This window comes from Clarias gariepinus, chromosome 22 (genome assembly GCF_024256425.1).
Source record: "Clarias gariepinus isolate MV-2021 ecotype Netherlands chromosome 22, CGAR_prim_01v2, whole genome shotgun sequence".
Lineage (NCBI taxonomy): Eukaryota > Metazoa > Chordata > Actinopteri > Siluriformes > Clariidae > Clarias > Clarias gariepinus.
In genome coordinates this window covers 27,253,827-27,279,334 of record NC_071121.1, presented here as the reverse complement: position 1 = coordinate 27,279,334, position 25,508 = coordinate 27,253,827, and the positions used below count along the sequence as shown (strand labels likewise).

Here is a 25,508-nt window from a genome sequence, read left to right as displayed (position 1 = left end):
CGAAGCGCACACACGCCCAGAGAATCCACAATCACTTCAGGGACAGCGGCGACACACGGCACATGTGGCAGGGCTTACAAGCCATCACAAACTACAGGACGACATCACCTGCCTGTGACAGTGACGGCTCCCTCCCAGATGCGCTGAACAACTTCTACGCTTGGTTTGACAGGCAGAACGACGTGGCGGCGAGAAAGACTACCCCTCCTCCGAACGACCAGGTGCTGTGTCTCACTACAGCTGAGGTGAGGAAAACTCTTTGCAGAGTCAACTCATGTAGAGCTGCTGGACCAGACAACATCACAGGCAGAGTGCTCAGAGAATGTGCTGAACAGCTGGCAGATGTTCTCACCGACATCTTCAACATCTCTCTGAGCAGCGCCGTCGTTCCCACGTGCCCAAGAAGTCTACTGTGTCCTGTCTCAATGACTACCATCCCGTTGCACTCAGACCCACCATCATGAAGTGCTTTGAGCGGCTCGTCATGAGACACATCAAGACCCTGCTGCCCTGCTCACTGGACCCACTGCAATTTGCGTACCGTCCTAACCGCTCAACGGACGACGCCATCTCCACTACACTACATCTTGCCCTCACACACTTGGATAAGAAGGACAGATATGTTCGAATGCTGTACATAGATTTCAGCTCAGCATTCAGCACTATCATCCCCCAACAACTGATTGGGAAGCTGAACCTGTTGGGCCTGAACACCTCCCTCTGCAACTGGATCCTGGACTTTCTGACCGGTAGGCCTCAGTCAGCACGGATCGGGAACTGCACCTCCAGCACCACCACACTGAGCACTGGGGCCCCACAAGGCTGTGTGCTCAGTCCCCTGCTGTTCACACTGCTGATTCACGACTGTGTAGCAATACACAGTTCGAACCACATTATTAAGTTCGCTGATGACACGACCGTGGTGGGTCTCATTAGCAAGAACGACGAGGTACAGAGAGTACAGTGAGGAAGTGCAGAGGCTAACAAACTGGTGTAAAGACAACAACCTGTCTCTAAATGTTGACAAGACAAAGGAGATGGTTGTTGACTTTAGGAGGACACGAAGCGACCATTCTCCGCTGAGCATCAACGGCTCCTCCGTGGGTATCGTCGAAAGCACCAAATTCCTGGGTGTCCACCTAGAGAAGGACCTCAGCTGGTCCCTCAACACCAGCTCCCTACACAAGAAAGCCCAACAGCGTCTCTTCTTTCTGAGAAGACTGATAAAGGCCCAGCTTCCACCACCGATCCTGACCACCTTCTATAGAGCAACTATCGAGAGCATTTTGAGCGGCTGCATCACTGTCTGGTTTGGGAATTGTGCCATATCGGACCGCAAAACCCTACAGCGGATAGTGAGGACAGCGGAGAAGATCATCGGGGTCTCTCTCCCCTCTATTGAAGACATCTACACCACACGCTGCATCCGCAAAGCCACCAGCATTGTGGTTGATCAAACACACCCCTCTCACACACACACATCACACTCCTGCCATCTGGAAAAGGTACCGAAGCATTCGGGCACACACATCCAGACTGTGCAACAGCTTTTTTCTGTTATTTTTTAACACAAACATTATCACACAGCTTAACTCAACTAGCTTAAAATATTGGGACTGGACTGACTAATCAAGCAGACACACTGACCTACACCACCAAATTATCGTACACACCAACATGTAAATGCTTCACTGTTTATCTCTTTTGCACAATCATTACTGGACTATTTTTTGCACTAATTCCCCAATTCTTGCTGCTGTTTTAGGGAATGTTTATGGTTATGTGGATCTGCATCTGACACCACCAGACTTCTTCTTTTTGGGGTATTGGAACAAACTTCATACTGGGGAAGATTTAAAGGAAAACATCCTTCAAATCTTTATTGCTGATATTCCCCCCCGATATCCTTGCCGATATGTTCAGGAACATTACGTAATTAACATGATTAAACATATGTCAAGGTTTGTAGTGTATTTTTTTTTTTTGGTTCTGATTGCTTTATTATAGTAAGAGTTATTACAGAATATTCGGGGGCCTCTTGTAAAAACTACAATTTAAATATCCTGTGTCCAACCGAGCATAAAAGTTCTTTATCCCCCACGATATTGTAATACGTAATACATACTGACATTATTAGTTATGCCTGGTCTCTCCAATATATATAGGTTCATCAGCAAGAAACAATACAGAGATTTCCTAATTGGGAATATGCCTTTAAGACAATGACATCAAATCTACAATTTTATCCTCTGATGTTGTTTGCACGAGCAATAAAAACTTCACCTCCCGGATGCTCTTCTGCTAGGCTTTGTTAACAACGACCTTTATTTATTTTGGCTGCAACGCTCTCATCCAAAAGCTTCCTAATTTTGTGTGTGTGTGTGTGTGTGTGTGTGTGTGTGTGTGTGTGTGTGTGTAATGAAAAGCCACGATTAAAGTTAAGAATCTTTAAGGTCTGACTGAATCCCATCACAAACAACTCCATCACAAGAAGGGAGACAGAAACAGTAAAAGTACACAGAGGGACAGCAACAACGAGCAGGACAAGCTGCCTAAGACAGCACACAGTCCGGATTTCCTTCCTGAGAGCCTACAAGCCAATAAGCCAAAAAAACAAAAACAATTACTTCAAAGAATGAGCCCAAAATATTCTTTATTGCCATTGTCATCATACCTTGATTCATATTATTATTTTATTTGCCAATAAAATATTTACTGTGTTCCCTGAAGTGTATCTGTTATGACATGTTAGTACACTAACAAAACTATTGTTTGAAACAAAAGATCAACAGCAAGCACTGTGTCAGGATCTCTGGGATAAAAAAAAGCGAACGCAGGTGCAGGATCAAGTATTAGTGGTTTTATTATCCACTCAAAGTCCACACATAACCAAAAGGAAAACAAAAGATACTGAGTTTGGGTCTTCAGGTGGGTTGGGTTAGACAATGGCAAGAAATAAACAAACAAAAGAAATAATAACTCAGTTGGGATTGAGACCCCTGAGTCTCACTCAGCCTTAACCTTGACCGTGATTACGGCTCCTTTTAACGCCCGCGACTCACCCGTCCCTGCAGACACCGATCAGTCTTGAAGTAACATACACAAACATGTGATCGGTAAAACATGACAAAACACGATGGTGCACAGCAGTGAACAGACAAGGGGCTACGGGTTCGACCGGAATAAATAGGGAGACACACGAGGTGGACACAGGTGAACTTGATTTGGTGCTAAAGACATATAGTACACACGTAGACACACTAGGGGGAGACAAAGCGGCGGCCCAGTAATCCGGCGGGCCAGATCTGGTGTGACACACTGTAACAATTTACTTTACTACCACTCGAATCAGGACTTGTAACTTTGGTTCAGGGGTAGATTAAAGTGTTTCACATATTGTTTGTTTGTTTCAGGAGTTGTTAGTGATGTGCTGAAAATTCAGAGCCTTATCTTAAAATTAAGATATACTTACTTACACCTCTCCATCTTTGTGTCTAGTTAAGTGTTGATGTGTTTAGCAAATTATTAAACAGGGACATCTTTAGTGCTGCAGTTATAACATTCATAAAGCCCACACTCACCTCACCTTTTACATTACTGTCAATCTGATCTGTAGACAGGAAGGGAGGAGTTACACCATGCGTTATTGTTGTATTATGATATTATATTATATTTTGTATCATATTGCTACTAACAGACATGCCTTTATAGTGTATTATGAAGAGAGGTGGAATGGCGGGATAGTGGTTAGCACAGTGGATGCCAGGGTCAAGAGTTTGAGTCCCAGGTCGGTGTGTGTGGTGTTCGCATGTTCTCCATGAGATTAATGGATTACTTTTAGGTACTCCAGTTTTCTCCCACAGTCCAATGACATACAGATTAGGTTAACTAATGTTTCCAAATTGCCTGTAGTGAGTATGTGTGTGATGTGCCTATCCCACTTATTTTACACCACCATTGTAATACAATATTGAAACTGTAGCTACTGTACTGTAAAAAGGTACGATGTTCCCAGGCTGCAGTGGTCACTGATGCACATGGGGCGTGAAGGCTATGTAGTCCAATCCAATAAAAGAGCTACTGTAACTCAAAATAAATAAAAGTGTAAGGGTCCTCCACTAGAGGTCACTGTTTTTAGTTTGTAGTTTTTGTTGGCCGACTCAGTTTCCCAGCAGGCACCTCGGTCAGGTGATGCAGTGCACACCTGAACCGAGGTAGCCATCAACCAATCTATAAATAGCTGTTTAGACTGGGAAACTGGGTCGAGCATTTTTTGGGTAAAACCACTGTCAGTTATGTGGGCATTTTGGTTTGTTTTTATCTGTTTAATTTGTACTTTGATTTTAGTTGTGTTAACTTGGGCTCTCTTATTTGGCAATGTCTCTGTGTATGTTTTGTGTGTCTGTGTTAGTGGAGCTGATTCAGTCCTGTCCTCCTGTGTTCTTGTGGTTAGCTAGAGCAGGTAAGCAGTTAGGTGTATGTGTGGCTAGGAGCATGATTAGCTAAATGCTATGTTGAGTTTATAGTACAGTTACAGTACTAGCATGCTTCTAGCCATAGCCCCTCTGTGTCTCTAGCTATCCTGTGTTTCCTCTCCCCCGAGTTGCCCAGTGAGCCTAGCCTTTAGGTGTCCCCTAGCCTAGCCTTTGATGTGTCCCCTAGCCTAGCCTTTGATGTGTCCTGAGCCTAGCCTTTGATGTGTCCTGAGCCTAGCCTTTGATGTGTCCTGAGCCTAGCCTTTGATGTGTCCTCAGCCTAGCCTTTGATGTGTCCTGAGCCTAGCCTTTGCTGGTCCCCTACCTTAGCCTTTGATGGTCCCCTAGCCTAGCCTTTGATGGTCCCCTAGCCTAGCCTTTGATGGTCCCCTAGCCTAGCCTTTGATGGTCCCCTAGCCTAGCCTTTGATGGTCCCCTAGCCTAGCCTATGATGGTCCCCTAGCCTAGCCTTTGATGGTCCCCTAGCCTAGCCTTTGATGGTCCCCTAGCCTAGCCTTTGATGGTCCCCTAGCCTAGCCTTTGAGGGTCCCCTAGCCTAGCCACTGGGTATCCCTTGTCTGTGTTTCCTCTCCCCCTAGCGTCCCAGTGTGCCTAGGTTTAGAGTGCGGTCCCTCCGGGCTTCGGAGTAACGACTAGCTTGTGAGTGCTGCCTCGCTTAGCCTTGGAGGGCTGCCTCGCCTAGCCACTGGGTAGTCTTTGTCTGTGTTTCTGTGCCCCTATTCCCTAGTGTGTTTAAGCGAGTAGGTAAGTATAGCTTAGTGCATGTTGGGGCTGAAGACATGCTTAGCTAGGTGTATGTGTAGCTAACTGCCATGGTTAAGCAATGCTTAACCATGTTTAGCTAGAAGCCATGCCTAGCTGATTGCCATGTCTTTAGCCCTTGTCCTGTCCCTCTCTTGGTCTCTCGTCTCGTCTTACGTGTCTCCTGTCCCTCTCTTGGTCTCTCGTCTCGTCTTTACGTGTCTCCTGTCCTCTCTAGTGTCTCCTGTGTCTCTAGTGTCTCCCGTGTCTCTAGTGTCTCCCGTTCTCCCTAGTGTCTCGTTTCAGCTCCACACCTCGTTTATGTCCTGTTGTGTTTGTCCCCCTGTTATGTGTCTCGCCGCAGGGCGTGTTATGTGTCTCGCCGCAGGGCGTGTTATGTGTCTCGCCGCAGGGCGTGTTATGTGTCTCGCCGCAGGGCGTGTTATGTGTCTCGCCGCAGGGCGTGTTATGTGTCTCGCCGCAGGGCGTGTTATGTGTCTCGCCGCAGGGCGTGTTATGTGTCTCGCCGCAGGGCGTGTTATGTGTCTCGCCGCAGGGCGTGTTATGTGTCTCGCCGCAGGGCGTGTTATGTGTCTCGCCGCAGGGCGTGTTATGTGTCTCCCCTTGTCTGTGTCTTGCCAGAGAGCTCCTGTTAGCACAAAGTTAAGTATCGTCTAAGTTTGTTCTTTTGTTTGTATCTTTATTTATACTTTGTTTAACTATCATTAAAAAGACTCTTTTTTGGTTATACCACCCCTCTGCCTCTATGCCTGCTCCTTCCGCCCACGGCGTTCAACACCTGCCAATACACCCAGATCGTGACAGAATGCTCGACCCATCAAGGCATAGCAGAGGGGGCTGGGACTTTAGACCCTTCGGCCTCACGTGGAGGCCACGGCTGCAGCACCCTTCGGCCTCACGTGGAGGCCACGGCTGCAGCACCCTTCGGCCTCACGGGGAGGTCCCGGCTGCAGCACCCTTCGGCCTCACGGGGAGGTCCCGGCTGCAGCGTCGTCGAGCGCCTCACGGGGAGGTCCCGGCTGCAGCGTCGTCGAGCGCCTCACGGGGAGGTCCCGGCTGCAGCGTCGTCGAGCGCCTCACGGGGAGGTCCCGGCTGCAGCGTCGTCGAGCGCCTCACGGGGAGGTCCCGGCTGCAGCGTCGTCGAGCGCCTCACGGGGAGGTCCCGGCTGCAGCGTCGTCGAGCGCCTCACGGGGAGGTCCCGGCTGCAGCGTCGTCGAGCGCCTCACGGGGAGGTCCCGGCTGCAGCGTCGTCGAGCGCCTCACGGGGAGGTCCCGGCTGCAGCGTCGTCGAGCGCCTCACGGGGAGGTCCCGGCTGCAGCGTCGTCGAGCGCCTCACGGGGAGGTCCCGGCTGCAGCGTCGTCGAGCGCCTCACGGGGAGGTCCCGGCTGCAGCGTCGTCGAGCGCCTCACGGGGAGGTCCCGGCTGCAGCGTCGTCGAGCGCCTCACGGGGAGGTCCCGGCTGCAGCGTCGTCGAGCGCCTCACGGGGAGGTCCCGGCTGCAGCGTCGTCGAGCGCCTCACGGGGAGGTCCCGGCTGCAGCGTCGTCGAGCGCCTCACGGGGAGGTCCCGGCTGCAGCGTCGTCGAGCGCCTCACGGGGAGGTCCCGGCTGCAGCGTCGTCGAGCGCCTCACGGGGAGGTCCCGGCTGCAGCGTCGTCGAGCGCCTCACGGGGAGGTCCCGGCTGCAGCGTCGTCGAGCGCCTCACGGGGAGGTCCCGGCTGCAGCGTCGTCGAGCGCCTCACGGGGAGGTCCCGGCTGCAGCGTCGTCGAGCGCCTCACGGGGAGGTCCCGGCTGCAGCGTCGTCGAGCGCCTCACGGGGAGGTCCCGGCTGCAGCGTCGTCGAGCGCCTCACGGGGAGGTCCCGGCTGCAGCGTCGTCGAGCGCCTCACGGGGAGGTCCCGGCTGCAGCGTCGTCGAGCGCCTCACGGGGAGGTCCCGGCTGCAGCGTCGTCGAGCGCCTCACGGGGAGGTCCCGGCTGCAGCGTCGTCGAGCGCCTCACGGGGAGGTCCCGGCTGCAGCGTCGTCGAGCGCCTCACGGGGAGGTCCCGGCTGCAGCGTCGTCGAGCGCCTCACGGGGAGGTCCCGGCTGCAGCGTCGTCGAGCGCCTCACGGGGAGGTCCCGGCTGCAGCGTCGTCGAGCGCCTCACGGGGAGGTCCCGGCTGCAGCGTCGTCGAGCGCCTCACGGGGAGGTCCCAGCAACACCAGCAGGCCTCATGTGGAGGCCCCCACCTTCGTCCAGTAGCCCTTATTCAAGGCTCACCGCCTTCGGAGCGACACCCCAGCACAGCGTCTAACACCCGGCTTCGATGTCGGGCACCCACCGCGGCACGGCGGAGGAAAAGCCAGTACTGCATCGGCCGCCCGGATTGGGGGACAACACAGCACTGTCTTCAGGGGCTCTACTTCTCAGAGCAATACAGTGCTGCCCCCTCCGCCCGGCCTACAACAGCGATCCGGTGCTGCCTCCGCCACACAGTTGACTACGGGAGCTAGCCCGTCGGGGTCGGGTGAAGGGACACCAGGGAAGTGCCTTGGGACCACCAATAGCGCTCCGGAGGAGCGGTTTAAGGGGGGGGGTACTGTAAGGGTCCTCCACTAGAGGTCACTGTTTTTAGTTTGTAGTTTTTGTTGGCCGACTCAGTTTCCGAGGTAGCCATCAACCAATCTATAAATAGCTGTTTAGACTGGGAAACTGGGTCGAGCATTTTTTGGGTAAAACCACTGTCAGTTATGTGGGCATTTTGGTTTGTTTTTATCTGTTTAATTTGTACTTTGATTTTAGTTGTGTTAACTTGGGCTCTCTTATTTGGCAATGTCTCTGTGTATGTTTTGTGTGTCTGTGTTAGTGGAGCTGATTCAGTCCTGTCCTCCTGTGTTCTTGTGGTTAGCTAGAGCAGGTAAGCAGTTAGGTGTATGTGTGGCTAGGAGCATGATTAGCTAAATGCTATGTTGAGTTTATAGTACAGTTACAGTACTAGCATGCTTCTAGCCATAGCCCCTCTGTGTCTCTAGCTATCCTGTGTTTCCTCTCCCCCGAGTTGCCCAGTGAGCCTAGCCTTTAGGTGTCCCCTAGCCTAGCCTTTGATGTGTCCTGAGCCTAGCCTTTGATGTGTCCTCAGCCTAGCCTTTGATGTGTCCTCAGCCTAGCCTTTGATGTGTCCTCAGCCTAGCCTATGATGGTCCCCTAGCCTAGCCTATGATGGTCCCCTAGCCTAGCCTATGATGGTCCCCTAGCCTAGCCTTTGATGGTCCCCTAGCCTAGCCTTTGATGGTCCCCTAGCCTAGCCTTTGATGGTCCCCTAGCCTAGCCACTGGGTATCCCTTGTCTGTGTTTCCTCTCCCCCTAGCGTCCCAGTGTGCCTAGGTTTAGAGTGCGGTCCCTCCGGGCTTCGGAGTAACGACTAGCTTGTGAGTGCTGCCTCGCTTAGCCTTGGAGGGCTGCCTCACCTAGCCACTGGGTAGTCTTTGTCTGTGTTTCTGTGCCCCTATTCCCTAGTGTGTTTAAGCGAGTAGGTAAGTATAGCTTAGTGCATGTTGGGGCTGAAGACATGCTTAGCTAGGTGTATGTGTAGCTAACTGCCATGGTTAAGCAATGCTTAACCATGTTTAGCTAGAAGCCATGCCTAGCTGATTGCCATGTCTTTAGCCCTTGTCCTGTCCGTCTCTTGGTCTCTCGTCTCGTCTTTACGTGTCTCCTGTCCTCTCTAGTGTCTCCTGTGTCTCCTGTGTCTCTAGTGTCTCCCGTGTCTCTAGTGTCTCCCGTTCTCCCTAGTGTCTCGTTTCAGCTCCACACCTCGTTTATGTCCTGTTGTGTTTGTCCCCCTGTTATGTGTCTCGCCGCAGGGCGTGTTATGTGTCTCGCCGCAGGGCGTGTTATGTGTCTCGCCGCAGGGCGTGTTATGTGTCTCGCCGCAGGGCGTGTTATGTGTCTCGCCGCAGGGCGTGTTATGTGTCTCGCCGCAGGGCGTGTTATGTGTCTCGCCGCAGGGCGTGTTATGTGTCTCGCCGCAGGGCGTGTTATGTGTCTCGCCGCAGGGCGTGTTATGTGTCTCGCCGCAGGGCGTGTTATGTGTCTCGCCGCAGGGCGTGTTATGTGTCTCGCCGCAGGGCGTGTTATGTGTCTCGCCGCAGGGCGTGTTATGTGTCTCGCCGCAGGGCGTGTTATGTGTCTCGCCGCAGGGCGTGTTATGTGTCTCCCCTTGTCTGTGTCTTGCCAGAGAGCTCCTGTTAGCACAAAGTTAAGTATCGTTTAAGTTTGTTTGTTCTTTTGTTTGTATCTTTATTTATACTTTGTTTAACTATCATTAAAAAGACTCTTTTTTGGTTATACCACCCCTCTGCCTCTATGCCTGCTCCTTCCGCCCACGGCGTTCAACACCTGCCAATACACCCAGATCGTGACAAAAAGGTTAATGCTGGTTACAGTAGAAAGGTGTCAGAGCACACAGTGCATCACTGTTTTGGTGGCAGAATGGGGGAACTACTCAATATTAGATGGGTGGTCATAATGTTATATTTGATTAGCAATATGCTATAATTGATATCTATTTAATATTGTGTAAGGTGTACAGTCAGCTCATCACTAGGGGGAGGCAAACAGCAACTGGTAACATTAGACTACTAGTTCTAATGTCATTGGCTTTTATTTAAATTACATTTTAAATGTAATTTAAATGTATTATTGAAAAATAATAAAGAAATATGTATTGAGAGACATACTCTGTAAAATTATACCACTGATCAGGTATATTAACTGTTTTTTGTTATCAAAGTGTAAAATCTTTAAAATATTTAAAATCACACAGATCAGTCTATAATATTAATTTATCTTCTTTTCTTACAAGTTAAGCTTCTTCATGAATGAGACAAACACACTATATTTTTAATGGAATTACTTTTAATGTTCGATTATATATCATAATCACACAGACAGGGAAATATAAGAAATAAGCATTAAACACTTTTCATTAAAGTTAGTAAATGCAACTTCAATGTAAATATGCTAAAACCTAAGTTAAATTATATTTAAGTAAAGCATGGAACATGAAAATTATGACTGAATTCCATTTTAATGCACACTTATTTAACCTTTAGGCTACTTATTTATTTTTCTGTTCATTACTTCTGTTCATAAAATTAAGACATACTTACATGACAACAGTTAATAAATTATCATTATAGATGTAAGTGCATGTCATATATGCTATATTTTTTTTCCCAAGACAAACTAAAGTTACATAGCAAAAAAGAAGGTTAATATTAAAAAAAAAATTGCAAAGTTAAACTTGCATGAGATTACAAGACTGTCCTGTTGTAACATGGACAGTGGCTATCTAAGGCTAGTCTAATACCACAGCACCTTTGGTTTCTCATTTCTGATGATTTAAAAGCTGTCTATTCATTTTTATGTGTTTTGTTCCTCACATAGCTGTACTAGATCTTCTCCTCCTTGTATTCAGCGTGAATAGAATTCCCATCTTCACACCTGTACTCTCCATACTCAACCTTAGTGGTAAAGCCGGTGGTGATGGTCAGCTTGACTGGAACCGTAACAGACACCTGCTTCCTCACCATGTTCACTGTGAGCTTGGTGTGAGGAGGAATGCTGGCTGGCAAAGAGACTTTAACACTGTTAGTTGTGGTTTTGCTTTCGCTGTGACCCTTCTCCACGGTAAAGGTGTTACTGATATTTATGGTGTTCTCTGTTTCTGCACCAAATAGTGTAACTTCAAATTTGGTTCCCACACTAATCTGTGTGGAATTGCTAAAGTTGAAGCTCTCAGTGACGGATCCTGAATACTCTCGAGTCATCTCAGTGGTGAAGGTTTGTTTCCATGATCCATAATTCACACCAGTGATGGAGTCAATCGTAGCTGTTTTCACATCTTCTTTCTTCTTGTCCCATTCAACTTCAGCTTTAATGGTGGGTCTGCCCGCTTTAAGAGGACGGAGGTGGGTCACACGGTCATTAAACCCGCCATAGTTAGCTAGATCACGACCAGCTCTGGCTATCATGCAAGATCCACCTCTGTCCTTATGCTGATACAGAGCCCAGGCTCCTCTCTGCACCTTGTGAGAGGATGCTTTATCATTAAAAACACCCTGAGACAAGTTGGTCTCACTGTTAAGAACCAGGCTCTGGCCCTTGTAGTTATCATGTTCATACAATGTAATCTGAGGATTATCCAGGTCGTCTGTCACCAGCTCAAGTGAAGAAATAGCATCATTGTAGGACACGCTACTATATTCTCCTTCCTCATAGGCAGTCTGGTCACCACTGAAATTATCATCTGTGTACGCCACCCATGGATTCCCGATGACCTTCAGCGAGGAGATGCAGTCATTAAAGTTCTGCTCAACTAAAATACGGACATCAGAGGTGAACTCCCTGCTGTTTCCACGGAAGTCAGAATGTTCATAGACGATGATCTTGTTCATGATTGAAGGAGGTTGCAGGCGGCTCAGAGACTCACAGGCAGTGCAGTTAGTGAGGTAGTAAGAATCAGGTTTATGTAGAAATACTTTCTAATCATGGGGTGGAGTTAAGGGATGGGCTTGTACTATTCATATGGTGTGTTATAAATGTGGTATGTTTAGGAAGTAACTGAAATGTTTTTCTCCAGTGTGTAATCAGCGCAGATTCAAGTCCAGAGATGAAATTTTAAACAGATTGACAGAGATGAAATCCACTTGGTAGTATGTTCAAATAAAATTATTTAAAAATGACGTAGAATTTTTGTAAAATTTTGTAAGAATGTGAAATAAATAAAGAAAAAAATGTGATCAGAACAACCATTTTTTTTATTCTGCTTGATATACTTTATATGACTTTTAGTGTGACTTTATTGATGTAATAATATATTTCTAAACTGTTTGAACACATACAAACAAACAAAAAGCTACATTAAAAGTTATGAAAAAGGAAATTCCTGACAAGTATATTCTCTCTCTCTCTCTCTCTCTCTCTGTGTATCAATCTATTGAATTTTTCCACTCATATAAATAATGTAAGTTGAACAAAAATAAACAATGGTAAAATTTAATGTGATTTGACTTGTTAAATATAAGTACATTACAAAACGAATTTATTACAGTAAACAACACATTGTCAATATTTAAAAGCCAGAATATTTTTTGAGTGTGTGTGTGTGTGTGTGTGTGTGTGTGTTATGTATGAGGCATAGACCACTATGCAAATAAGAAGTGAAGCTGCACACTTAACCACACCTATCTAAATCACTGTCTGTCTGACTACCTAGTTGTCACTTAATTATGTGGAAAAAATAGAACACAAAAAACATTACTATTATTTAATTGTTTTTCCCTTTAAAGATTTAATAATCTACTTGTTCGCCAAATCACCAGCTAAAATGCCATGAATGTCCATGTGTGATCTCTCTCTCTGTCCTTTTCAAGAAAATAATTAAACTAAAAGTTGATGTGGTCTACAGATACACACAATACCCATGCAAGATGGAGATAAAGCACACACAGAACAAAAGGTATGTAGTGTGTTTTATAATTTTTTTTGCTTCATCATAGTGAGAGTTATTACAGAATATTCAGGGGCCTCTTGTAAAAAATATAATTTAAACCGAGCATAAAAGTAAACAAGTTCTTTATGCCCCATGATTTTGTAAAACATAAAACATACTGACATTATTAGTTATAATGTGTCATACAGTATATACAAATGAATAAAAAGGCACTTTTGGCATGTCCTGAGCCCTGCAGACCAGGAACATTTTACAAGAACTGCAGTTTTGAAGTTGCTCTAACCCAGTCATCTAGATGTCACAATTTGGCTCTTGTCAGACTCACACAAATTCTTATACTTGCCCATTTTTCTGCTTCCAAGACATAAACTTCAGAGACAAATTGTTCACTTACTGCCTAATACTGTATATCCCATTTACTTGCAGATGCTGTTGTAATGAAGTAATGTAACTGTAGTTAACTGTATTCCAAGTTATTATGGATGTGTGAATAACTTTTTGTTCTGGAACCAGCTTCCCTTGAAACTTCAATTTGCCTCGGCTATTGCCACTTTTAAAACTAAGCTAAAGAATATTCTTTCCCCCCTGCTTTTAATGTTTTTATTTATTTATTTACTTGGATTTACTAAATTGATCTATATTTTGTATCAGGTAAAGCACATTTTAAATTGCTTTTGTGTATGGAATGTACTACACATTTTAGTTTAAATAAATAAACATACTTTGCTTATTGTTTAATAAGACGTTATGGTGAGACCATAATTAAACAAATGCCTTATTTAATTGTACTATACTACTAATACTACAGTAACAGCTTATTTGCCGAAACAGTATAATCTGGATGTGCTGCCTAAACAGTAAATGTGTTTGTGGAACTAATTGCAAATGCAAGTAACACCTATTTAGTTAGTAGAGCTCCCATGGTTTTACCAAAGACTAGTTTCATGGAAATTAGTTCTAAAAAAAAAAAAACGTTCAGAAAAAAAGAACATTCGAAAGAAATAGTTATGAAATGCATTCTCTAGTAGTTATTGTAAGTAAGTAAGTTACAGTGGCAGTAGGTGTTTATTTTTTCTGCATTATTGATTTTTGGCTTTTCGCCATTGGGACAGTTATGGTATAAATTAATAACCAGTCATGATACCATAACTAATACATTTTCATTTATTTATTTTACTAAATGGTAAATAAACTTTCCTAATTAAAATCTACACCACAGAAATAATTGTACAGATTTTTTAAAATATTTTTTGTACAACATCTGTCCGTGTTGTAATATTATTACTGTAGATTTGTAGCAGTACTGCTCTCAGGGCTGCTTTTATAGAACAGTAATAAAATGTTCATTCAGGCCATAATCAATCAGATTAAAGAAATAAACCGTGTTTTGTTATAAATGTTAAGTAATAAATTTTTATCAGCCATAGTTAAACTCTATAATTAACAAGTGGTGCAGAATAACATACTCTGGAGATGTAAAGATGAGTTAAATATTTGTTTCTGTTGTTTATTATTTTAGAGATTGTGATTTTTCTGTTCCCTGGAGTTTTTAGAGGCCAAAATGTAGAACTGGAAACACTCTCTCAGTTAAAGTGTGTATTATAGTATGTAAGTGTGTATTGGTAAAATATCAATGAATGTCACTTCCATCACCTTGTTCCAGTCCAGATGCGCTCTGAACATAGGTTCTGTCAGAACTACTAAGTTTACCTGAATACTAACACCTAAAACTGATTACTGAACTTACTGAATAAAAGAGACTCTTACACTTCCGGTCGTTGCGAAGTATACGCTCCCTGTGATTAATCTCCAGTGTCGTTATCAAGCTGTTCTTACGTACCTGTTTTTCTGATATTGACCCCGCTTGTATTTTTGTTTCCGAGTATAGGCTGATCCCGTTTATGCCCGACGCACATTGCCTGACCCTTGCTTGTTTTTTCGACTCTCGATTCTGAATTTTCCCCACTGGTTTGTTTGTCTTGCTTATGGACATTCTTATTAAGAAATAGCTTAACTGCACCTGCAATCTCTAAGTCTGATTCATGACAGGTTCCACATTTGTACTGATGTTGTTTAAGGAATACGTGCCCCACTTCCTCTAGTGTAACTACAGTTTGGTGTGTTATTTATATGCGGACATACAGTAACAGAAGACAAAAATGAATCTATACAGTTACAATATTTCATACACTACAGTTACAATATTTCATTACAATATCATCTGCAAGTAATTGGGATATACAGTATTAGGCAGTAAGTGAACAATTTTTCCCTGAAGTTTTTGTCTTGGGAGCAGAAAAATGGGCAACTATAAGGATTTGTGTGAGTCTGACAAGGGCCAAATTGTGACATCTAGATGACTGGGTCAGAGCAACTCCAAAACTGCAGTTCTTATGAAATGTTCCTTCTGGTCTGCAGGGCTCAGGACATGCCAAAAGTGCTCCAAAGGATGGAAAAACAGTGAACCAGTGACAGAGTCATGGGTGACCAAGGCTCACTAATGCATGTGTGGAGTGATGTCAAGGTTAGTGCTGGTTCTGATAGAAAGAAAATGCCTTTTTATTAATTTGTCTATACTGTATGACACATTATAACTAATAATGTAAGTATGTATTATGTATTACAAAATCATTGGGTATAAAGAACATACTTTTATGCTTGGTTGAACACAGGATATTTAAATTGTAGTTTTTACAAGAGGCCGCTGAATATTCTGTAATAACTTTCACCATGATGAAGCAATCAGAACCAAACTTGTACTTGTTCCAATACCTCAAATAGAAGGTGTCTGGTGGTGGCAGATGCAGATCCACGGACTGTGGTGGCCTTGAATCGCCCTTTGAAATTACACTGTTGCCAAAAAAGCATTACATTTCTGCCATGCCATATTTCTTCCTAAATTCACTTTGACATCGCTTAAACACATTGGTGACCCACTAGATGCACACTATGAAGACGCGCACTGCCCAATACTGTACACCATACACGAGTGACTGAGTGAAGGGGTGCAATGGCTGTCTGGTGCGTACCTTAGAAGTCTGAGTCAGGGGCATCCAGGCAATGTTTCTTTCAGATTGATTAATTCTAGCAAGAGTAATTACAGAATACTCAGGGACTCGTTCAAATAAATCACCTTGTATTTTGATGCACTGTGTCATTTGCTTCATGACAAGCTTTTTCACTATTGTCTTCTGATAGAAATGTCAAACTCCCGAATGTCGAATACCCACTTGCACACTATAATACACACTTTTACTAAGAGTTTTTCCATTTTTCTACAACGGCTCTCCATCTCGACCTCTGAAGAGATTACCACTAAAACAGAAAGCAACAGTAATCACTCACACTTAACACTAAAAAAAAAAATCTTTAACTCAACTTTAAACCATTAGAGTGTGTTATTCAGCACCACTTGTTCAGTGTATTAGACAATATTTATTAGAGGATAATAATCATGGACAAACAAATTATCACAAAGATAAAAACACATTTTAAACATCTAAATGTTTAGAAAAGTCAAATGACACAGTGCATCAAAATACGTGTTAGTCTGTGTTAGTGTTAGACTGCGGTAAAATAGGCGTTACTTCTTGTTGCAACTAATTCCTCTAGACTTGTTTCTGGTTGTACATGGAAGCCCACAAATGAATGGGTGTTACTGTTTCTTTAAAACACATTTAATGTTTAGGCAGCACATCCAGATTCTACTGTCTCAGCAAATCATGCGTTACTGAAGACAAAATGAAGCCTTACTTACATTTACATTTACATTTAGGCATTTGGCAGACGCTCTTATCCAGAGCGACTTACAAAAAGTGCTTTAATTTTACTTAATGTTTAAATAGTAATAAATGAATTAAGGGAAGAAGTTTTATTATGGTTTTACAGTAACTTACATGGTACAGTAACAGTAACATTTTCACAGTTACTCTTATGGTGAACATTCTGTTCAAATAGTAACACAGCACCCTGCACAATCAATCACCAGCAGTGCTGCACAATTGATAAAAATCTAAATCATATTATAGACCTGTGCAATTATTAAGTCACAAAAAGACTGTAGTTTATTACAGGTAATGTATTAATAGTTTGGCAATTTATTTAGAGTTTGTCAATAATTTAATTATATTTATATTCTTTACATATATATATTAGTGCTGTCAAAATTAGTGCGTTAACGCATGCGGTTAATTTGAAATATTTAACGCATTAAAAAAAATTAACGCAATTAACGCGGTTGCAGTTTTTTTTATTTCCTGTTGTGGCCGACGTGTGTTCAACGTGCAAAGAAGTATGGATAAGACCAAGGAAGGACTTTTAGACGGAAAGTTTCAGTATAAAACTCTGCCTGATGGTTCTGTGGATAAAACAAAAGTAATCTGTACATTTTGCAAAGCCGAATTTAAATACCAGAGAAGTAATTCGTCTTTGACATATCACTTAAAAGCAAAACACCCCACCGAAACAATCTCTACAGGGCCTCGCCAATGTAAATTGCATTGATTGTTTTGAAATTCAAATGACAAAAATGGCACATACCTGTGTTTTTATTTCTGTAATAAATATGGCTTTCAAGCCAACAGTTAATTTGGAGAATATTGTTGGTTTATTGCAGGTATGTTATTTACATGAAAAAATCTGTGTTACAAGTTAAACAAAAATTCCAATAAACAATCATATTTGAATTGTCTTGAGTTTACATTAATTATTTACATTTACATATCCAAAAAGTTTTAGTCTTTTAATTGTGATTAATCGCGATTAATTGCAAAAAATTGTGCGATTAATTAGTTATTTTTTTTTTAATCAATTGACAGCACTAATATATATATATATATATATATATATATATATATATATATATAAAATTTCTGTTATTTTGACACATACTGCTATTGCAATTCAAACTGTGATATGGACCCTGTGATTAAATCACAGTTACACACATTTTCAATTCAATTCAATTCAATTTTATTTATATAGCGCTTTTAACAATGGTCATTGTCTCAAAGCAGCTACACAAAAATGAAAGAATTGTTTTTGAAAATAAAACATTTGGAAGTGTGTATGTGTGAGAAAAATGTGTCTAGATTATAATGAGATGAATGAATGATAATTGAATTGTCTCTGATAAGCAAGCCAAGGGTGATGGCGATGGTGGCAAGAAAAAACATCCTGAGATGGCAATAGGAAGAAACCTTGAGAGGTACCAGACTCAACAGGGAACCCATCCTCTTATGAGTGATAACAGATAGAAATAATCAGAGTACATCAGAGACTTTGACTATCTTTAAACGATGACTCAAGACTCATCTGTTTCTCCAGCACTTGGAGTAGGCGCAGAGGGCAGATGGGGTCTGGATCACTGGGAGCACAGGAGCAGGATGTGTAGCTCCAACCATCATAAAGCAGAATCCAGCTGGAGCTGGTCCTTCTCTGGATGCCTCAGAAACCTCGCAGGGTTGGTCTTTGTCTACTGAAGCTGGTACAATCTTCAGATGCCTCGGGATGGGTAGAAAAATACAGAACAGATGGAGAGAATTAGCGTAGTTGCCATTCGGGATAGGTGTACTGGAGTATGAGGTTATGGGATAAGTTAGGCGTATGCCAGATTAAAGAGATGCGTATTGAATCTACTTTTGAATTGGGAAACCGTGTCTGCTTCCCGAACACTGTCTGAAAGGCTATTCCAAAGCTTTGGAGCTAAATATGAAAATGCCCTACCCCCTTTTATAGATTTTGAAATTCTGGGAATTACAAGAAGTCCAGAGTTTTGTGATCTTAGGGAGCGTGGTGGATTGTAGGGTATCAGAAGACTGGTTAGGTATGTGGGAGCTAAACCATTTAAGGCCTTTTATGTAAGTAGTTCTATTTTGTTATTAATTCTGAACTGAACAGGTAGCCAGTGCAGGGATGATAAGATTGGGGTTATATGATCATATTATCTAGATCTAGTGAGAACCCTGGCGACTGCATTTTGGACTAACTGAAGCTTGTTTATTGAGGATGCAGGACAACTACCTAGTAATGCATTACAATAGTCCAGTCTGGAGGTCTTGAATGCATGAACTAGCTTTTCTGCATCAGATACGGATAGGATACTCCTAAGTTTAGCAATATTTCTAAGATAGAAAAAGGTGGTTTTGTGATATTAGAAATATAATTTTCAAAAGACAAGTTACTGTCTAATATTATGCCCAGGTCTTTTACTGTTGAGCTAGTAGTAACAGTACATCCTTCTAAACGCAGGCTGAATTGTGAAAGCTGTTGTGTGCTGGTTTTTGGGGCGATAATTAATATCTCCGTCTTATCTGATTTTAGTGAAAGAAAGTTATTGGTCATCCAATCTTTTATGTCCTGGACACACTCAGTTAATCTAGACAACTTGGGTATTTCGTCTGGTTTTGTTGAGATATATAATTGGGTATCATCAGCATAACAATGGACACTGATCCCATGTCTTCTAATGATGTTACCCAGGGGAAGCATGTATATTGAGAACAGCAGAGGTCCTAAAACTGACCCTTGTGGGACTCCATATTTCACTGGCATTACACCAGACGGTTCTCCATTCAGATCTACAAAATGGTATTGATTAGACAGGTATGATCTAAACCATTTTAATGCCTGCCCCTGAATACCTTGTAGCGCAGCCACATAAGGGGTTAGTTTATTTATGCAAAAATAAAGTGGTAAAAAAAAAAAAAGTAAAACCACTTTTTAAACGACCCTAAGCGGGTATTTTGTTCCCCAGAATGACTGTGTTTTGGTTCCGTGGTTTAGCTCTCGCATGCATGCGCAGTTGTGCCGCGGGGGAACCCCGATAACCTATCAGGTCACGTGTCCTGGTATAAAGGCGGAACCGGCAAAGTACTCGGGACGGAGAGATGAGACAGCGCGCTGCATTTTTGGAAGAGAAAGATAGAGAGCTTGTTTGTAGTCACAGAGGATTACTTTCCATGAGTGGATTAATCTTTATTGGACACATTCAATACCCTTTTCGTTCCGTTTTTCGTGCTCCCGATTTCAACATCTTTACCGGTGAGGCCGAGCCATCTCTCCCTTTTACCATTTTATATATTTACAATAACACGGACTTAGACACTCATACATACGCACTCACACACACGCATACATTACTGACCTTGTCTATATTTGTATATATTGTGTATATATTGGTTTTTGGTGTCCCTTGTGTGTTTATTTATGTTTGTTTTATTTAATACACTTTGGGTTTGGTTAAATGTTGTTGTTGTCACGTGTCTTGTATTGCTCTGCGAAGATTGCGCAACACCGGAAGTAAATAATATTAGCCCGTGTATGGATTTAAGACCCCGAATTTGTGTAATTAGCTCTAAAATAAAACCTGAGCGTTACATAGTGGTGGCCCGTATGGGGAGTCTGTTTGTTTGGGTATTTTTCCGGTGTTGTGTCACTTTGGGGAGCAAAATAGACGCTAACACGGCTAGCACTAAGGCTAACGTTAATGCTAATGCTAGTAGTACCGGGAGGGCCAACTTTGTTGTTGCGAGGAATAGTCTGTATGATGTAGATGATGATAATGTAGATACTTGTGGGACACGACGTGGCTCCACAGCTAAAACATCTTCTATGCTTAGTTCATTGTATATATCGGCTAGATATGATGATGATGATGATAATGATAGAGTCGCTCATATATCTAGTATTACTGATGTTGTAAAAACGATGCAGAATGAACTTAAGCAATGTAAGATGGATGGAGAGGCTATGTCTGAACAAGTGGGTATGTTAGAGAGGGATTTTAGAGAATCCATTAACAGCAGTTGCAATCATGAAATCAGTTTCCGGCAGGCAGTGGACGCCAAATTCGACGAGTTGGAACGCTACTGCCACTGACTGTGTTTTGCGCCGTGATGTCATCTGGGAGACACAGATGAAGAAACTGCGCCTCTCTAACTCACTTACTAAGCACAAGTTACTAAACTACACTCCTGCATTTACACAAGCTCCATCCCTACATTCCTCTGGATTTCCAAACACTGCATCCACAGAGAAGGTCCGCAAAGGGGCGAAAGATTTTCGGCAGAGGGAGGGTGCCCAACACAGCCAGAAGGAGGTGAAGGAGGGAGCCCCAGAACCCTCTTCTACCCTGTCCCAGGCCGGACCCTCCAACGCCCAGCCCCTCTCTGCACCCTCTCAGCTCTACTATGCCAAGACACTACTGGGCCTCCTAGACGTCGCCTGGTGGCCCTCCATCCGCAAGGACGTCTGGCGGTACGTGGAAGCGTGTGAGGTCTGCCAGAGCACCTGGAGCCGGGCCAAGGGAACCCGGGGCCATCTGAAATCGGCCACGCCCCTAGCCCAACATCCCTGTAAACCTGGGGGAAGAGCCGGGAGATACCACCTGCCAGACCTCACCAGGGACCGCTGGAGCAGCCTACCACCCAACAACACTCCACAAACCCAGCCACATATCCACAACCCAACAACCCAGAAAAGTGGTTCAGATAATGCGCTAGTACGGTCCTTCTCCTCACACGCTGGAGGCTGTATCTGTCCCGTATCGGGTCACGTGTCCTGGTATAAAGCCGGAACCCGCAAAGTACTCGGGACGAAGAGATGAAACAGCGATAAGACCCGAATTTGTGTAATTAGCTCTAAAATAAAACCTGAGCGTTACAACCTATATGATTTTGTAGGTGATCTATGAGAATATTATTATCTATAGTGTCGAACGCAGCACTAAGATCAAGTAAGACTAACATTGAGATGCAGCCTCGGTCTGAAGCTAAAAACAAGTCGTTTGCAATCTTAGCTTGTAACACTTGGATTTAATTAAACCACTAGTTACTTTGCTAAGGGGTCGAGAATCCAAATACGGGTTTTTAAACAACACTTCCGGTATTGCGCAATCAAGACAGGACAAGTAAAGACGCGACACAATAACTATGTATAAACCAAAACAAAGTGTATTAAACCAAACAAACCAACAAACAAACAAACAAGGTGCACCAAAACCAATATATACAAAATATATACAAATAGAAACAATGTGTATGGTGTATGCGGGTGTGTGAGTGCGTGTATGATTGTCCAGAGTTAATGATATTGCAGTGTGTGAAATGATGCACGGGAGAGATTGGCTCGGCCTCACCGGTATCGATGACAAATCCGGGAGCTCGAGCAACGGAACGAGAGGTGAATTGTGAGTGTCTATGAGGAATAATCCAACCGGGGAAAAGTACTCCTTTAGAATCATCAACCAAACTCTCTCTCAAAATAAACAGCGCGCTGGGTATCTCTCCGTGTTGAGCCACTTGCCGGTTCCGGCTTTATACCGGCACACGTGACCCGACGCCGCTTCCGGGTTCCCTCGCGCTGCGATCGCGCATGCTCGCGAGAGCTTACCGAGTGACCAACACCGTCAATGGGAACAAATAAAACCAGATCGGGCAAATTTACGAGCACAGGTGAGCCGCATTAGCTCCTTAATCCATTTCCCTGTTTGTTTAAAATGCCCTTTTATGTGGCTGCGCTACATAGACCCCCCCCCCCAAGCCTCCGGCGTCTGAGGAGAACGTCCGTAAAAGCGTTTTAGATTAACCACGTTCACTGTATCAGTTTTTTGTGGATTGCCCCAAGACACTGTGTAGTTGATTGGTCCTTTTTTGTTTTTTATTTCTGCTGGTCCCTCCCACTTGGGCGCTAGCTTGGCAGAAAATCTTTTCGCTGCGGAGGAGAGTGGGTGAGTTTTTATCCAAACTAGATCTCCCGGTTTAAAGTGCGCATCTTTTCTCCGGGCATTGTAGTATCTAGCTTGTTTGGACTGTTGTTGTTTTACTCTTTGTCTCACCTCCTCCATGATAAGTTGTTGTCGGTCTAGTAATGAGTAGGCTGTGTGATCAGGTGTTGGAGGGTGATTCATGAGCCTTTCGAGTGGCCCTTTTAGTTGCCGACCCAGTGTGAGTTCTGCAGGTGTCTTTCCCGTAGTTTCCTGTTGGGCTGTATTGATGGCGAATCTGAGCTCTGGTAACCATTGGTCCCAGTTTTGGTGATGGTCCCCGACGTATGAAGCGATCATTGTCTTCAGAGTTCGGTTAACTCGTTCCGTCAGGTTCGTTTGTGGGTGGTAGCTCGTAGTTAGCTTTTGGACGCTCCCCCAGGTTTGGCAGAGGTGTGCCAGTAGCTGAGACGTAAACTGTGGTCCTCGATCGGAAACTAGATATTTGGGGACTCCCCATCTAGTAAAGATTTCCTCTCTTAGTACCTTCACCAGTTTTGGCGTCTTTACATCCCTGAGGGGAAACATCTCCACCCATTTGGTGAAATAATCTACCACCACCAGCAGATATTCATTTTGCCTTTTACTTCGGGAAAAAGGACCCATGATGTCCAATCCCACGGAGTGTCCTGGCTCTGGAACCTCCGTGCTCTGTAGTAGCCCACTAGGTCTAGTGTTTTCCATTTTATACTGTTGACACACGCTGCAAGTTCTCACATAGTGCCAGACGTCTTTCCGCACCGTGGGCCACCATGCCACATCTAGTAACCTCAGCAGGGTTTTTAGTTGCCCCAGGTGTCCTCCCAAGGGATTGTCATGATAGTAGTGTAAAAAGTTTCTTACTAATGACTGGGGGACAACTAGTTGAAATTTTTCTCCGTGTCTTACCGGTACCCGGCGATATAACGCCCCTTGGTGATGTTCGAACGAGACCCTCTGCTCCCTTGTGCTTCGTGGCTGGTCATTAGAGAGCAGCTTTGTGATGGTGGGGTCCTCATGTTGAGCTTGAGTTATCTCGCACAGGTCGTTTGGTAAGTCGGACGAACATTTAGAGGTTGTGATGGCGAGACATGGAGCGGTGCCCACTTCTAACGGCGGGGGCGCCCGGGATAGCGCATCTGGTCCCAGATTTAAGCAGCCTTTTCTATGATGTACTGTAAAAAAGAACTGTTGCAGGCGTAACGTCCATCGGGTGAGACGAGAGCTGGTTTTCGGGCAGTTGAAGGCCCATGACAGGGCGGCATGGTCGGTAAAGACCTCGAAAGCACGACCTTCTAGATAGTGCCTCCATTTTTCTACAGCCCAGACCACGGCCAAACACTCCTTTTCTGATGTGGAGTAATTCTGCTCAGCTCCTCTCAACATTCGTGAGGCGTAAGCTACTGCTCGTTCTCCTTCTGCTGAAGTTTGGGTGAGGATGGCTCCCAGGCCCACTTCGCTGGCATCGGTGTGCAATTGGAATGGCAGATTTAGGTTCGGTTGTATTAGTACTGGTGGCTTTTGAAGTGCGTGTTTGATGACATCCATGCTGTTCTGGCATTCGTCGGTCCACTCCCATTTTACTCCCTTCCTTTTTAAATTATTTAATGGAGCTGTTATGTCTGCAAAGTGGGGAATGAACTTGTGATACCAGCCCGCGAGACCCAGAAAACGTTGAAGAGATTTTAAGTCTTGAGGAGGAGGATATTCTGCCACCGCCTTTGTTTTCTCCGGGTCTAACTGCACACCTTCTTCAGAGATGACATGACCAAGGAACTTCAGCCGCCTTTTGAAGAAATGACACTTCTTCATGTTGAGGGAGAGATTGGCTTGGGTGAGTCTGGAAAATACTGCGTTGAGATGCATTCTATGTTGTTCTAGGGATTGTGAGTAAATAATAATGTCATCTATATAGACGAAGCAATACTTTCCTCTTAGATCCGCCAAGACTTTCTCCATCAGTCATTGGAACGTTGCAGCTGCGTTTCTGAGTCCGTAGGGCATGGACCGGAATTGAAACAGACCTTTGGTAGTGATAAAGGCGGTCTTCTCACAGCTGTCTCTCTCCATCTCCACCTGCCAGTAACCGGATTGCAGATCCAATGTTGAGAACCAGGAGGCGCCATCCAGTGATTCAATGATGTCGTGTATTAAAGGCATTGGATATGCATCAGGTTTGGTTTTGCTGTTCAATTTTCTAAAATCTACACAGAAGCGGTAAGTCCCATCGGGTTTAGGTACTAAAACAACAGGTGACGACCATGACGAACATGAAGGTTCGATGATGTTGTCCTTCAGCATCTGGTCGACTTGATCTTCTATAATCTTTTTCTTTAAGGGTGATACTCGGTACGCTCTGGATCTAAATGGGGTGTCGTCAGATAAAGTGATTCTGTGTCTCTCTAATGCTGTTTTGCCCAAGATGTTGGAGGTGGTGCGGGGCCAAGTGGCCATTAGTTTCAGCAGCTCCTCTTCATTGTCGGTGTCCCAGGATGTCACACTTTTTGTGTTTTCCTCCACGCATAGGAGATCCTCAGGAATCACCGGTAAGGCTAGATACAGGTTAGCCGTAGCCAGGAGATGTGTGTGTGTCCTTTGAGCTGACTTAGATGGCGCAGAGTGGGGTTGGGACATTATAAAGGGATGATAAGTGACTCCCTCCTCTGTTTTCAGCCCGTACTCCCCGCGTGCGACGTCCAAGATCGCTCCTGTGGCTTTTAAGAAGTCCAGCCCCACGATCAGAGGGAAAGCCAGGTGAGAGTTGCTCATGACGTATGTGTCCAGCTCACATTCGATAGTGTGCCAGATGTAATGAAGCCTTCTCTGGGTTTGCGCCTGGTGTGTTTTCCCATCAGCCATAACAAACTTCTGAGGAGAAGGAACATCACACCTGACTTCCTTTTCGCAGAGCTGCCTCCATAGATGTTCCCTCATCAGCTTGTAGGAGCTTCCCGTATCGACCACAGCACTCACCTTCCTCCCTTGCACTGTTACTGGAACCAGGA

At 44.4% G+C, this 25,508-nt stretch overlaps 1 protein-coding gene across 1 annotated transcript; it reads right to left on the bottom strand.

Moving 5' to 3' along the window:
* Nucleotides 1–10,535: 10,535 nt before the first annotated feature.
* On the bottom strand, nt 10,536–11,726 carry LOC128510146 (epidermal differentiation-specific protein-like). Its single transcript, XM_053482194.1, has one exon. The coding sequence runs from the start codon at nt 11,701–11,703 to the stop codon at nt 10,699–10,701; it is 1,005 nt and encodes a 334-aa protein (XP_053338169.1). The 5' UTR covers nt 11,704–11,726; the 3' UTR covers nt 10,536–10,698.
* Between the last annotated feature and the right edge of the window lie 13,782 nt (nt 11,727–25,508).